At 40.4% G+C, this 15,000-nt stretch overlaps 3 protein-coding genes across 5 annotated transcripts in view; 2 read left to right on the forward strand and 1 right to left on the reverse strand.

Annotated features, from left to right (window-relative positions):
- The first annotated feature begins 2,073 nt into the window (after window positions 1-2,073).
- Window positions 2,074-2,919, forward strand: LOC125036158. The gene is made up of 2 exons (XM_047628589.1): window positions 2,074-2,191; window positions 2,583-2,919. Exons 1-2 carry the CDS (start codon window positions 2,096-2,098, stop codon window positions 2,817-2,819), a joined length of 333 nt encoding a protein of 110 aa, XP_047484545.1. The 5' UTR covers window positions 2,074-2,095; the 3' UTR covers window positions 2,820-2,919.
- A 5-nt stretch (window positions 2,920-2,924) lies between these two features.
- Window positions 2,925-8,571, forward strand: LOC125035776 (mucin-19-like). Its single transcript, XM_047627988.1, has 6 exons — window positions 2,925-6,779; window positions 7,374-7,414; window positions 7,805-7,924; window positions 8,145-8,205; window positions 8,337-8,345; window positions 8,443-8,571. The coding sequence occupies exons 1-6, from the start codon at window positions 2,925-2,927 to the stop codon at window positions 8,569-8,571; spliced, it is 4,215 nt and encodes a 1,404-aa protein (XP_047483944.1).
- The window catches only part of LOC125036157 (failed axon connections homolog), an 11,792-nt gene continuing 5,159 nt past the window's right edge, over window positions 8,368-15,000 (reverse strand). For 2 of the 3 annotated variants that reach the window (XM_047628586.1, XM_047628587.1), the window contains 4 exons: window positions 12,298-12,494; window positions 11,010-11,215; window positions 9,213-9,329; window positions 8,368-9,019 (listed from right to left, as the gene is read on the reverse strand). In XM_047628586.1, the coding sequence (XP_047484542.1) occupies window positions 8,916-9,019; window positions 9,213-9,329; window positions 11,010-11,215; window positions 12,298-12,494 (624 nt within the window). In that variant the 3' untranslated portion in view covers window positions 8,368-8,915. The other variant, XM_047628588.1, reaches the window with a different exon arrangement.

Here is a 15,000-nt window from a genome sequence, read left to right on the forward strand (position 1 = left end):
TTTTTTCCTACCCGGTAAGGAAGCGCTATATGACATCCAAGGTCATATGGCGCTATGGTAAATTAGAGTTAGGAACGAGTTAATGATTAGGGTAAGTTCAAAGTTGAACATTACTAGAGGGCGAAAAGTAGTGAAACGATTTAGGAAGACTGTTAGAAGAGGAGGAGGGAGCATTAGGATAAAGCACGGCGGCGAAAACGGCATCAGTGAGCTTAGGATAAGTGGTCATAACAAGGGGGATGAAGAAGAGGAAAAGGAAAGGAGGAAAAGAGACCATGCAAATTCAGTTGAGGCGAGGGGGGGGGGGGGGGAGAGGTGGACCAAGGTGAGCCCCAGTCTCCGTCTCCTCAGCCCCCCCCCCCCCCCCCGGCAACAATAAGCAAGGGATTCGGGGGTGGGGGGGGGGGTCGCCATAGTAATGCTATTATCATTACCTTCATCAATATCATTCTTATTATTGGTATTATTGTTATCATTACTACGGGTATTATCATTATTATAGTGGTAACACTATTACTATTATCATAATTTCATTATCATTATCGCTATAATGGTATCGGTATCATTATTATCACTTCCATTATTAGTATGATCATTCATCATTATTATAGTTCTTCTTCTTATTATTATTATCATCACTGTCATTACTATTAATATTATGAACAATATTATTATTATCACTACGTCAATTATTATTATTATTATTATTATTATTATTATTATTATTATTATTATTATCATCACTAATATTTTCATTATTCTTTAGCATTGCCATTACTATTATTATCATCATCATCATTGTATCATTTCTGTTATTGTTGTTTTTTGGCGGTGGTGTTAGTAGTAGTAGAACCAGCAGCAATAGTAGTAGTAGTTGTTGTAGTAGTAATAACAGTCATCATTACCAAATAATGACTGTCATTATCATTATCATTGTTAACCATATCGTTACTACCCTGCCTGTAATCATCAGCATCATATCATTATTTATCATTATTATGGTCATCTCAATTTTCCCTTACTGCTATGATCCTTCTGCGCGCATAAATACCTAAAAGAATGTCCACCGAGGCCTAATAGACAGCAGCAGGAAACACAAAGATTTGATTTATATTTACGGAAGTCACAGGTGAGAAATGTACATGTCATTTGTGCAGGTCAAGTAATTCTCCAGCTTGTGTGCACACGTCTCCAATCAAGGTAAACAGATCCCCTCTTGAGCCACGGTATGAGGCAGCGACCCTCACCTTCTGCAGGAGAGGCAAACGGCTTTTTCCGAGGCACTCAAATGCACAAAAAGGGTTGTTGCAAGCAGGCAGCGCGGTTGCCGCCCTCGCACTCCGGTTGTCGAAACACTCTCTTTCGGTTTTATTGCAATGGTTTGTTGCAATCTAGATCCATCTATCTACATGTGTGTGTACATGCACACACTTTATATGCTTATATAAAAAAAGAAAAAGAAAAAAAAGAAAGAAAAGAGAAAAAGAAAAGAAAAGAAAAAATATATATATACATATAAATATGGTGTATATGCATGTGTCTATAATCATATATGCTGTAATAAGAAGAGAAAATAAGCCAGAAACTGATGTTGCAGATACCATTGCCTTCGCAGGTGGCATCTCTCGCCACGAGCCTCACATTCCGCAACGCATAACAGACGATTTTTTTCCTTTTTGACTAAACGTTATGGCGAAGAGAGAGGGGCTTTCGCCTTTACTCCTGGTGCAATCTTTATGGTGCCAGACGCGAGGCAGCTGCAGAATGTGGGATTTATGTTGGCGGTTTACTTAAATTCACAGCTGATTATATCGCGCGCTAAGGAGATGTCATTTCATCGTTTTGTCTTTGCCGCTTATAGACCGTTTATTGCATGTTCTGTTTCCCGAAAGCAGCGCCAGAGAGGACTATCAACAAAATATTGCATTTCTTTGTCACGAATTGCACTGCATTTTTCCGTCATCCGCCATGGAGACTGATGCTTGTTACTACGAACGCCTTCAGTTTTTCCATTATATGTTTTGTTTGTTTGTTCCACGTAACATTTATTACTCCTCCCACTTGGCAGATATGGGCGGTGTGGGCGCTGGGCGTGATGTGGGCGGCGGGGGCTAGGGCGGTCCCCCTACCCCAGACAGGACCTCAGGATATACACCCGGATGGACCCCACCAAGAAGCGGATCCAACGCAGGTAACAACGCACGCGCGTGTGCATGCGTATGCACGCGTGCTGATGCATACTTTGCCCTGCTGATATTTTAACTTGCAGATCCATATATTAAATCCCACTGTTTCAATCTTTACTGCTTGCTTCCCACATTGGAAGATATGAAATTATCTGTTAGTTAATTTACCTATCTATCTATCTATCTATCTATCTATCTATCTATATCTATATATTTATCCATCCATTTATATATATCCATCCATTTACACGCACACACACACACACACACACACACACACACACACACACACACACACACACACACACACACACACACACACACACACACACACACACACACACACACACACACACCCTGAATTTCGACTAACGTGCCCCGCGTGCCCCCTTCCAGGCCTCCGTCGCCGGGCCTTCGGGAGAGCGCCTCCTTCCCTCGGCCCTCGGGAAACCCGTGGATGTGGTGCGGCTGGTCCACCCGACCCTGGCCCAGGGCGTGGCGTCCCTGGAGGAACTGGGCTTCTCCGGGCCGAGCCAAGGGCCTGATCAGGTGGACCACTTCGGCGTCGGCTCGACCCAGGGCTTCGGCGGCTTCGGCGACTTCGGCGGCGCAGGAGGCTTCGGCAGCGGCTGAGTTCAGACGGGGCAGGAGGCTTCGGCAGCGGCGAGGTGTTCGGCGGGGGAGGTTTCCCGTCAAACGGCTTCCACAATTTCGGATTCAATCATCCCGGCTTCCACAATGGCTTCGCTGGCAGCCATGGCTTTGGCGATCCCGGTTTTGTTAACGGGGGAGCACCTGGCCTTGCGCGGGGCGGGGCGTTCGGCTTCCCACACTTTGGGGGAGGAAATTTCAATGGATTTAACGCAGGAGGCTCTTTCAGGCGGCTTGAGTGGCCGGCCCTTCTCGCTGTCGACCGGCGGCTTCAACCCCGCCGTCGTGTCCCAGCCAACGCGTGTCATTGTGCAGACAGTGCCGGTGGTGGTCGACATTGTGAACCGCACCCACGGATCCTTGATTCCGCACTCCCAGCAGTCGACTGCCTTCGCGGCGCCCCCTCTAGAAGCAAGGACCAACTTCGGAGAAGGGTTTTTCAGTCCCGGATTTAGGGGCTTTCAGCAGCAGGTCAATAACGTCGACCCTTTCGCATTCCCTCCCTTCTTCGACTCCCAGCTGGAGGGAGCAGCTGGGCAAGGAAACCCAGAGAACTCTAGCCCCGGCGCAGGAGCAGACACGTCTCAAGGAAGTTCCTCAAACTCTATGGCGGATCTGATCGGTATGCCAGTAAGTGTGGTCGCTACAGTGAACCGCAAAGGAGCTGCCCTTGTGGACGGAATCTCTGAACAAAATGCTGTTCTGAGTATTGGCCCTCAAGACCAGGCAGATCAGTCACCACAAGAGCCTCAGTTGCCAGCAGAGAATGCAGCCGCTGCCCTCGTCCCTTCAGCTGAGGTTCTGGGTGAGGCGAGTGTCGACACCTCGGATACACTCTCTGCGTCGACGGCCACAGCCTCACTGGATCAACCAACCGAATCGATCTCACTGGGCCAGTCAGTCTCTGTCGCTTTAGCGGCACAAGAGTCTAGTGTCAATCCCATAAGTGGCGATGTCCCTCAAGACCAGCCAGACACCCTAGCCTCTGCAAGTGGAAGTGGAAAGGCCCTGGACGCTGCTGAGGGCTCAGATCTCAACACGATGAATGAAAGCGCAATTGAGGAAAACCTGCCGATCCCTGCTGCTCTGTCTACTTTTGCCGCCTTGGGAACCCCACCCATCTTCAGGGGGGAAACTAACAAAAACCTTCAGCAGTTAATGAAGACGCTGACAAGTAAAGGTGCCGCTACAGGATCCCCGTCAGCAGATTCTGGGACAATAACCCCCCAGGTACATCCAGATAACTCCCACCTTGCAGCTTCTTCGGGGAATATAGGGCAAGTTTCAGGTCAAGTTCTGACAGAACAAACTTTTCCTGCTGTGACAGAACTTACAGTTATACCAATGGGTATGATGGCCACTTCAGGTCACGCAGGCGGTGCTGGTGTAGACAATATTGCTTCAGCAGTGCCATCACCTAGCATTATTCAGGCAGAAGTTAGATCTCTCAGTATAAACAACCCAACTTCTTCATTGTCAGTAAGTGTGCCAGAAAAGATGAGCGTCACCCAAATGCTGGCACAACAAGTCAAGCAGGCCATGTCAGGGTTGGATACATCGCTTCAGGTACTGCCTTTTGCTTCAGGTGGCCTCTCAGGTCCTGCAGTGGGAGAAGCATCCGTGGCGGATCCTTCAGCTCCAATAGTCATCAGCAGAATTGGGGTTATCGATGCCCAGGACACATTGCTGAGTTCAGTTGGTGAGCAAATGCAAACTTCGACTAACGCTGGAGAATCTCTGAGCCACAATGCAGGACTCACACACCTTAATGTAGCCCCTGGAGGATCCACTGATGCCTCTGTGCAAGGTCTCCTCGGTAATGGTGACACTGCTGCCATAGGGGTATTGGGGTCTGCCGCAGTTGACTTGGCAATGGCGCATGGAGAGCCCTCTGTTACAGTACAAGTTCAGGGGGCATCCACTTCGACTGATGCCCAGGCTCCTCACTCTCCAACCAGTGCCACAGTCAGCCAAACTACTAGTGATGTGACATCGCAGGTGGCTTCTAATCTGGAGGCACTGGCTCGCCCTGGCCTCGCAATTGCTCATGGGCAACCTGTGCTTACAGGAGTCAGTGTAAATACAATAGGGAACCAAGGCATAGCACAGGGACAGGACTTTCCTGTCACAGGCACCTCAGCTGGCCTGTCTCTAGGAAATCAAGGCAGTTCAGAAAAAACTTCTGGCCTGGAATTGTCAGCCAGCACTGCAGATACTGTGACAGGAGCAAATCAGTCACCTGTTCCAGTTAGCAAAATAGCACAAGACATGAAGAGACTTCATGGATTGCCTGCTTTGGACATAACTGGTGTTGTTTCCTCAGCAGCCACTTCAAATGTTACTGCATCAGGTTTATCAAATCTTGTTGTCAGTCTAGGTTCTGCCAGTAAGCAAATCGGTGAGGAGACAGGTCCAGTGGCCACTTCAAGAATTGGATTAGCTCCTGTTGTAGCTTCCTTTGCTACAGGAGAAGCCATCAACACTTCACCCGCCACTGCCACGCTGGCAGCACCCTTGGTACTGAATAATGGACCCCATTCCTTCCCAAAAGACATGCATATTAACAAAGGTGCGGTAATTCCCAACCCCACAACACCTACTCCTGTCACCACCACACAAAAGGCTCCATCATCTCCCTCCTCTGCAATTAAGGTTACTAACTTCAGCACATGTGGAACCCTTTCCACCACAGCTGCAACCTCCACCAACAAACCACTTGCTGATGTCACAGAAGCTGCAGTTGGGACCCAGACAACACATACCAAGTCTGCATCTGCTTCTTCTCAACTGTTCCCTGACCAAAGCACATCCCGGCCCATCCTCCCTGCTGTTTCACCCTCACTTCAAGCAGGAAGTGAACAACAGGCTGCCAAAATTGCCATTGGGAAATCGGTTTTAAGCTCAGCAGTCGGGTCAAGTGCATCCTTAGGATCTAGTGGAGCTAAAGGGTTAGAAGAACCCAAAACAACAGGAACACCTGTAACAACTGGATCTATTGGAAACACAGCAACAAGTACATCAACTGGATCTACAGTTAACATAGAAACAAGTGTGGCAGAAGGATCCCTTGGAAACTTAGGGCAGGTTGACACTAAGGAACCTAATCTGCCAGTGCAGAACACTTTACAAACACAGACAGTGGTGACAGACATAAAGACACAGGGAAATACAGTCCAGCAGCAGACACAACAAGATGTCCATACAACCGCTTCAGAAATTGGACGACAAGCAAGCGGGATTCCTGGTATCGTGCTGGCTCTCCCCTTAAACTCTCTTTTCTCGCCTTCAGCTTTCCAGGGAGTCTCAGGGAACCCCGGCTCAGCCACGGGCACCTTCCTAGAAAACTTTTCAATTACCTCTGACCCTAACCAGTTTGTCCAACTGCTCAGAAACTTTCATTCTGCCCAATCACCGTCTGATGGAAGAGGAAACTCAGTAGATGCAAGCTTTGTCAAGAGTCTCCCTGCATCGGTTTTAGCAACCTCTCACGGTCAAACAGTTTTAAAGGCCAATACTCAGACTACATCATCCCTTGCTACAGCAGCTCCTGTAACACCAGTCTCTTTTTCATCAGCCCCTGTAACACCAGACCCTGTTTCATCAGCTCCTGTAACACCAGTCTCTTTTTCATCAGCCCCTGTAACACCAGTCCCTGTTTTATCAGCCCCTGTAACACAAATTCCTAATACATCATCCGCCCCACAACCCCCCCTTCCTTCTGTGAGCACAAGCAGACCCCGAGTGGTGTCTGTTATATCCCCTTCAGGATCAATCACATTTATGTCTGAAGAACAGGCCAGACTAACCACTTCTCTGGGTTTTGGCGTGCCCCTCCAAGCTGCAGCAGGAAATGCATCTACAGTCACTGGGCTGAAAAGTATACAGGAACCTCCACTCACAACGCAAGGAAACACATTGAAGAGAGAATTGCCTTCAACATCTGTCAGAACTTAAATTCGACTTTTCTCTAGGCGACATTTTCACTTTTAGTCTTTTAACTTTAAAGAAATGTTTGATAATATGCAATGTATGTAGAAAGAAAAGAACTATATCCTTGCCCTCTCGATTCCTTGCTATGTAGTTTGTATGCATGATTGTATATCCTGTGAATGTTGATGTCTATCACTTGTGTCTGTATATTTATGCTTCAAGCTAGGTATTATTAACTATAGAGTTTTCTATCTGTAATGCATCTAAGCAATGTTTTCTTTTAAGTTATTTAAGATTAAAATATATATATAAAAGCTGTGTGTCACATTCAAGAGATTTTGTTGAATTTTATAATAAAGATTATATATATGTATGACTTGTGTTATTTAGCTAAACATATACCTTCATACAAAATGTTCATATACTTCCAAGAGATATACAAACATATATATAATACTTATCAAGAAAAACCATCTACAAAATTTATGAACATAAAGCACTGTATTCTACTGAGTATAATTGCCTGAACCCTTTTGACTCCAGAAGTGCAGGCACGTATGCACTGTCCGCTGTGGTTCTGCTTACATCAATTGTGTTAACCCATAGGTGGCACCAGCAACACTAAGTCACAAGGAGTTACTTCCTAGGTGAACTTGACCTCACTAATTACCCCATTCCTTTAAATTTTGTAAAAGACAATTTTCATTTTTTATCATATGCTATAATGATGATATGATAATAACAATAATAATTATGTAAGTAGTTGACCCATTTTCAACTAAGTATTTGTAAAGCCATTTATGAGTAATAAGGATTAAAAAACAAAAATGCAGAAGGCAGTGCATCTGCCTACTGCCAATGGATTAAGGGTTAAGAATGATGCACGAAACACGCAAATATCAAAAGGAGTGACACTGATAACATTTTCCACATTTACACCATGCCAAGAAGTGTGTAAAATCCATTTCATACATATCTAAAGTATCTTTTTAAATCTAATGGAAAATTATTTTTAATCTAATTTTACTTAATATCAGATCTAAAAGTTGTCTTGAGAGTGTGCAACAAAATAAGATCTGGCAAAAGCACAGTATCTCTGTGGCTCTACAAATGGCCCTAGTTGTCAGAAAACATGTAGACAACAGTCCTCAGTCTCAGTATGTTTTCTTATATATATACCTGTTTGTTAGTCTATGGTCAAAAACTTGCCAAGTAAATCATCTCATATATACAGTGACTTCCTAGTGAGGATATACATATCAGTTCTTGTAAGTTATTAGTATAAACAAGTAAATGAGTGTGCATATATTTCATGAAGAAAAAAAAATGAATCATCTGTGCACTTTTCTTCATAGATAATCTAAGAATCTTTTTTAGTAAACTTACAGGAAATGCATCTAATAACATTTCCTTTCCAATCACCTGCATCCACTTCTGTGTGAGTAGCATCACTTGTAATATCTCATTCTTTTTTATAATTCTCTTGGTGTGATAGCAAATATTGTAAATCTTTCTCTTTAAATCAATGACCCTAAAAAGCTCTGTAACCTTAAAAATGTTGGTTCACAGAAGGTTCAGGTATCCTTATATGAAAGACAACTTCCTTTTCCAATATCTATTTTTCAAATTTCCACAAAATACAACTTTCTAAGGCACAGTTAATTTAATGCAAAAGTTCAACAAGAACAAAAACAACCACTGCATAACAAGCAGTCTTTCTGACATCCAATGCTCTGCATCAGAATTTATCTGGTACCACTGGAACCAAAATAAGCATGTGACTGGCTATGACTCTAGATTGTAAAGCGGTAAATATGAGCAGATATCAGTGCAGTATGGGACTAAAATCATACTGATATAATTACCCATGAATGTGTTTATTTGGTTACCAAACAATCTCACCAACTAAATACTGATAAAAAGCATTGGACACGGTAAGTCTGAAGTGCTAATGACTGTACACATAAAAAGTGTTCATGTAAATGTAGAAAGAAAGGATGAATAACTTCCTAACTCAATTTAGACTTGATTGTAACAGTCAGCTACATCTAATTTGTTCTTTAATCTTCATTAATACCTTCTTTTACATTGGCCATGTAATCGTACTCTACTGAAAATGATGGAATGTCAAGTGCCTGTGAGCATGGTCTACTGGACGATCTCAGACTGTGGTGGATTGAGGCACTGTCCCCAATCTGGCCAGAACTTCTCCTTGATGCGATGGCAATAAGCTTGGAGGTTTGTGCAATCGCCTACAACAGGGAAAGAGGTAAATTTAGATTATATCCAAAAAACTTGGAAAATACTGCAAAATTATATATCTTCTGCAAACAAAATACCTTCAAAGCATATTCTATAACTTATGCAACATGTAGTTTATCATTAAAGTATTCATTATTAATAGTATCAAAGTATTAAATAAAAAATAATAAAAATATTACACACTTTCAAGCAGCTGCAAGTAAGGAGAGCCAGCAGAGTTCCACACAACCTGTGCCAGAAATCCAAACAAGGCACAGTCTACCTCGGCAGGTTTGTCACCTGTTAAAAAGGGTTTCGCTCCTGCAAAATGCAAAAAAATTATGATATAATGTAGTTATACACTCAATTCAATAAATCTATATAGATAAAGAAAAAAATATATACTTATTTGGATGTATATCGGCAAAATCTTGCCAGTTCTTAACCTGGTATAGAAAACAGAAAAGCAATTTCTAGCAGGCTTAAAAGCTATAATTATGTCCAATATTCAGAACAGAAGGAAAAAAAGAAAGAAAAACTAAGAAAATAATTCACATACTAGTTTAACCATCTGACACCCTTCAACCAATTAAGGGCCTGATAATGACAACTAAAAGACATTTTTAAGATACCCAAATAAACAGACAATGCCTGCAGGTCTTCGTATCCCATTACAAGCACTTCAGGTTGTTTGTGGCGACCAATCCCTTGCATAAAGGCCTGGAATCTAAGGAGCCGGCCTACAATGGGACGGTAGAACCAGTGAAATGGTAACAACGTCCCCCAGTGAGTAAGGGACGACACATAGCACTCAGGGTCATACGCCCACCTCCACATGATGTTACACCTGAAGCGTCGAGGGTTAGTTAGGTCATGGTATCGCAAGATCTCACTGGTTATAGTGAATCTGTGATGCCTAGTTATGTGTTGTGCAGCACTTGAATTTTCACAATCATGAATTTTAGATGATCTGTAATTTCTACATATAGACATCTTTTATCTGAGCACAAATAAGACTAGTCATATCAAGAAGTAATACAATATATATTCAAGGAGTTATTTAATATATATTCTGATTAATAAAAGATGTAACCACCACACATGACCAAAGGCATGTAAACTCATAAGTCTACTGTATTTTTAGTAAAAATTCTGGTGGGGTTTGTATTCAAATTATGCATAAGCCAGTGTGTAACTGCAAGTAAAATCTGCATACAAGAACTGGAAAGGAAGAAGGAAAAAGAAAGAAAATATCCCATATACAACTTTTTTCTTCATCTTCCTGAAATAGGTAAAAGATCAGTAATAAAAGTGTAACGTATAAGTAATTTTTAAAAACCATCAACAAAAAAGTGTGTTCAAGAAGAGGCCACCACAGAAGGGAAACAAAAGAAGAGACTATCACCAAGGCTCTCTATGAGCTTTTCTTTTTTGCTTACTGAATATATATTATAAAATAAGTGTAAAGACTATGTATATAATTACATGCAATCAGATGAGGTGAAGTGATCAACTTGCAGCAGTACCCTTTTGTCACATGCATTACAAAGTGGATGGGGACCTATGAAGGAATGGATTGACACATACAAACTTACCCAAATTGCATGTATAATATAGCATATAAGTAATTTTGAACCAGGAAGACCAATTGAGAAATCCATGTCAGTAATAAACAACATAAAAATCTTTGTGCGTGTACCTGTTTAGTTTAGTTGGGGAGTGCCTACACAAATCTGCATTATCATGTTTGCACATACTTATATCAACAAGCTTCTATCTGTGCATGTACATCAATGCTTTCTACTCTTACTCACTCTAAAAAATAGATATATAACATCCCCTTAGCTCCCAAATAACACGAATACCCACCTAATCGGCATGCCAATTCGCATCAGTCTGCATGCCAGCCCACTCCAAGTAGCGTCCCAATACACACTACACAGCATAGAGAACAGGCGCCGCCCCTAATCAACCAATGCAGACTCACACCCTGACACTCACCCAGGCACAAAGACAAAGCCTTGAGATCCTTCCTCCCCATTTCCGTCACCTCCTCGTGGCTGTGCCGCCCCATGCCCTGCACCCTGGACGCACCCACGATCCTCCTCCTGAACAATGCTATCACAAAGCGTAGGATGTACGGGGCTTCTATGCTGTTAAGAAATGCCTGGCCTGCGTCTATGTCAAAGCGCCACACTGCCAGGCACCTACGGGAGGACAGAAGCAAGGGTTCTTTGTACATTTACAGGATATTCATACCTACAAGTACTATATACTTTTCCTTTTACATAAATACAGATTACAAATATGGACTACTTTTAGCTTTTTATATTTATATCTACATTTATATATATATATATATATATATATATATATATATATATATATATATATATATATATACACACATATACATATATACATATATATACATATATACATATATACATATATATACATATATACATATATACATATATACATATACATATATACATATACATATATACATATATACATATATACATATATACATACATACATACATACATACATACATACATACATACATACATACATACATACATACATACATACATACATACATACATATACATATATACATATATACATATATATATATATATATATATATCTATATATCTATATATCTATATATCTATATATCTATATATCTATATATCTATATATCTATATATCTATATATCTATATATCTATATATCTATATCTCTCTCTCTCTCTCTCTCTCTCTCTCTCTCTCTCTCTCTCTCTCTCTCTCTCTCTCTCTCTCTCTCTCTATATATATATATATATATATATATATATGTATACATACACATATGTGTGTGTGTGTGTGTGTGTGTGTGTGTGTGTGTGTGTGTGTGTGTGTGTGTGTGTGTGTGTGTGTGTGTGTGTGTGTGTGTGTGTGTGTTTAGGTATATGTATATATATATATAATTTCCAATTCAGGTCAAAGAAGGGGAGCTGAGGTCAATCAATTTAGGGAAATCTTTACCCAACCACGAATGAGATAAGGTTATCCAGACTCCACTGGCAATCACTCAATTTATAATTAAGCACTTTCTTATATGTTGTAACTATAGAGACCTTTGTGTAAATCTGAGGATCTGTGTTTTTATTTCAGTCCAGTATTTGGAAGTCAAAATATATGTATAACATGCATAACTGGAATGATCCAATCCAGACAGCAACAATAACAATAACAATAAAATAAATAAACCGTATGAAATCTTTACAGCTCCTCACCACAAGAAGTGGTCCTCAATCATGATCCTCATGGCTCGGGCAATGGCTAGCTGCTCAGTGCTCAGGTGGGAGCTGAAGTCCTTGTCGTACTTAGGGCCGAGCATCTCTAGGATCAGCTGCGAGTCTCCGATCTCCTCCCCATTTAAGGAGATCCAGGGACTCTTTCCCTTTGGCCCCAGAGGCTCCTCGAAGTCGACCTGGGTGCAAAGAACGGAGCATCATAGCTGGGAGTTTGATAGAGCTGGTGCTGATATTCATTATTTTATTCTTCATGACTAAATTGCATACACCAAAGCAAGGAGCTAAATCAAAAGAATTAAAAACAAGAACAATAACAATAATAATAATAATAATAATAATAATAATAATAATAATAATAATAATAATAATAATAATAACAATAATAATAATAGTAATAAAAACAATAATAAAATTATTGATAATGATAATAATAATGATACCAATAATAATAATAATAATAATAATAATAATAATAATAATAATAATAATAAAAATAATAATGAAAATAATACTAACAAATAATAATATGAGACACAGCCCTGTGTACTAGATATAGTTTGGTTCTATTCATTCACAGCAACAGACTGATCCGAACCCTGAACAATAAATCAGAACACAAATGCTTTAGCCCTCTGTGCCACTGGGCTAAATCCAACAACATTCAAGAACAAGAAAACATTACATACATATGTACATTACATATACATACTGAGGCCAACCTGGAAGTGCCATTTTAAAATAATATTCAGGCCACTCAGAAAAAAATTCTAAGATTATGATTTGATGTCAGTAATATCAAAATGAATAATGTACGTTTTTATCAAATGAATTGCTAAATGGAATTCAGTGGTCCTGAAATGTCTGTGCCTTGAAAGTTTCAAGAAGAATAAATGATTCTAAACTGCTAGAAATTAATTCTCCTGAAATATCTGTGCCCAGGAAGATTTACCACTTAACCCAATGCTGACGGGCATGGAATGTATGTACGTGCCATGCCCACAGTGAGTTTACTTTGTTAATTATTTTTACACATTGATGGCTATACTTGTACTAAGTCACCAATGACCCAGTTACAAGTACTGCCTGTCTCGCTCGTTAAGCCTTTCCTTGATTTATAAAAATATTTTACGTTATCTTATTTTGTTGTTACTAATGTTTATAACATTAGGTAAGGCCACAAGGTCTTCTAATTGACTCCATTGTGGCTAAGCACTAGCAGAGCCATCTATGGGCAGAGACATTTCATAAAAAAATGAAAATTGAGCACAGCATTTTCTCGGTGGCATTGGGTTAAAACTTGTAAAGCCCCAAAACACAGTATTTCGTGAATATTTTAAGTGCTATGTAATTTTCTATATCAAATACTTTGCTTGTGTTCAATATATTGACATGCATGTGTGCATGTGACCTACCAATCATGGGTAAAGCATGAATTCAGTTTTACTATATGCACAATAAAAGGCCTGAGGCAACTTCCAAATCATAATAACTTTAAAGTTTATCTCCATCACATTTCTCTGTCACTTGGATGATTCTTCACATTTGTTTCCCTTTTTATAAATCACAATGTAACATGCTTCACAACTCATGCCACTATGGTTAAATCAAGCAACAGCAGAACACTACAGCAAATAGCATTACCTTCTGAACTTACCTGTTTGAAAGGCAAGGCAAAGTCCAATCTTATTCTTAAAAATGGTGTCCTTAATAAAACTGTCCACAAGCAGATATTCAGCAAAATCCTCATGGTGATCAGTAGAGCCTACAGTTACAGCAAAATATACCATATGTTCTCTTTTCACTAAAGACCTTCTAGCAGCTTCATCACTAATTATTCCTGTCAAACTATGAAAGCATTGGTTATCTGAAGGGCTATTTATCTTGCACTAAACAATATTATAAATTTTGAAAGGGATTAACACTGTGCACAATATCTAGGAGTATTATGCCTGAAGTCTGTAAGATAGCTGCTTTAGGAAGCCAATATTGCCACATAATCTAAAATGACTACATCCTTGGTAGTATGTCACTCACTAAACATACATTACTGTTATATGATATGTAGGCTATCAATATCTTAACAATTCTTAATCAAGACCTCATACTAATTATCACTTTAAAGACTGTCTGGGGGAAATATATATATCCCACTTATGCTCTGGCTTCATGTCAGGTAACTTGAGGATTATAGGTAATGTACTGCTAAGTATCTGGAATTCCATTTGCATGTATCTGGAAATGTTCCTGTGTTTCTTGTAAAAGGACCTAGAAACACTGGTCCTGGGCAGATCCAAAATACATGCAAACATGTACAGGCTCAATTAACAACCTACCCTGGCGATGCTGCATCATGTTCACAGCTGACATCTCTGTCCAAGATGCTTGGTTTTCACTAACTGTCCTTGTGCAGTTTTGTCACTGAAAAGACAGCCAGATACTCAGCAGCCCATTCAATGATACACATAGCTTTGATCCATGCCTTAAACTGAGAAAGACTGTATCTCAATAGTATGAGAATTCAGAGCTCTTTAGAGTCAGGAAACTATTCTCTAAAAAAAGGAAGTTAAAGGTCCTTTTACCTCTATATACAGGTGTGATTATAAGTCGCTTAAAGAAACAGTTCATTTTCTTATTCAATTCTCACTTGCAGTACAAAGCAGCAATAAACATCTACTATACATT

Source organism: Penaeus chinensis, chromosome 20, assembly GCF_019202785.1.
Source record: "Penaeus chinensis breed Huanghai No. 1 chromosome 20, ASM1920278v2, whole genome shotgun sequence".
In the NCBI taxonomy this organism is placed as follows: Eukaryota; Metazoa; Arthropoda; class Malacostraca; order Decapoda; family Penaeidae; genus Penaeus; species Penaeus chinensis.

Bases quoted from the DNA above. Each gene is read 5' to 3' on its own strand.
- LOC125036158 (XM_047628589.1), top strand. From the start codon at position 2,096: ATGTGGGCGGCGGGGGCTAGGGCGGTCCCCCTACCCCAGACAGGACCT. The intron at 2,192-2,582 runs GTAACAACGCAC...GCCCCCTTCCAG, and splicing joins AAGAAGCGGATCCAACGCAG to GCCTCCGTCGCCGGGCCTTC.
- LOC125035776 (XM_047627988.1), top strand. From the start codon at position 2,925: ATGGCTTCGCTGGCAGCCATGGCTTTGGCGATCCCGGTTTTGTTAACG. The intron at 6,780-7,373 runs GTCAGAACTTAA...GTTAACCCATAG, and splicing joins GAGAATTGCCTTCAACATCT to GTGGCACCAGCAACACTAAG. The intron at 7,415-7,804 runs GTGAACTTGACC...ACTTAATATCAG, and splicing joins CACAAGGAGTTACTTCCTAG to ATCTAAAAGTTGTCTTGAGA.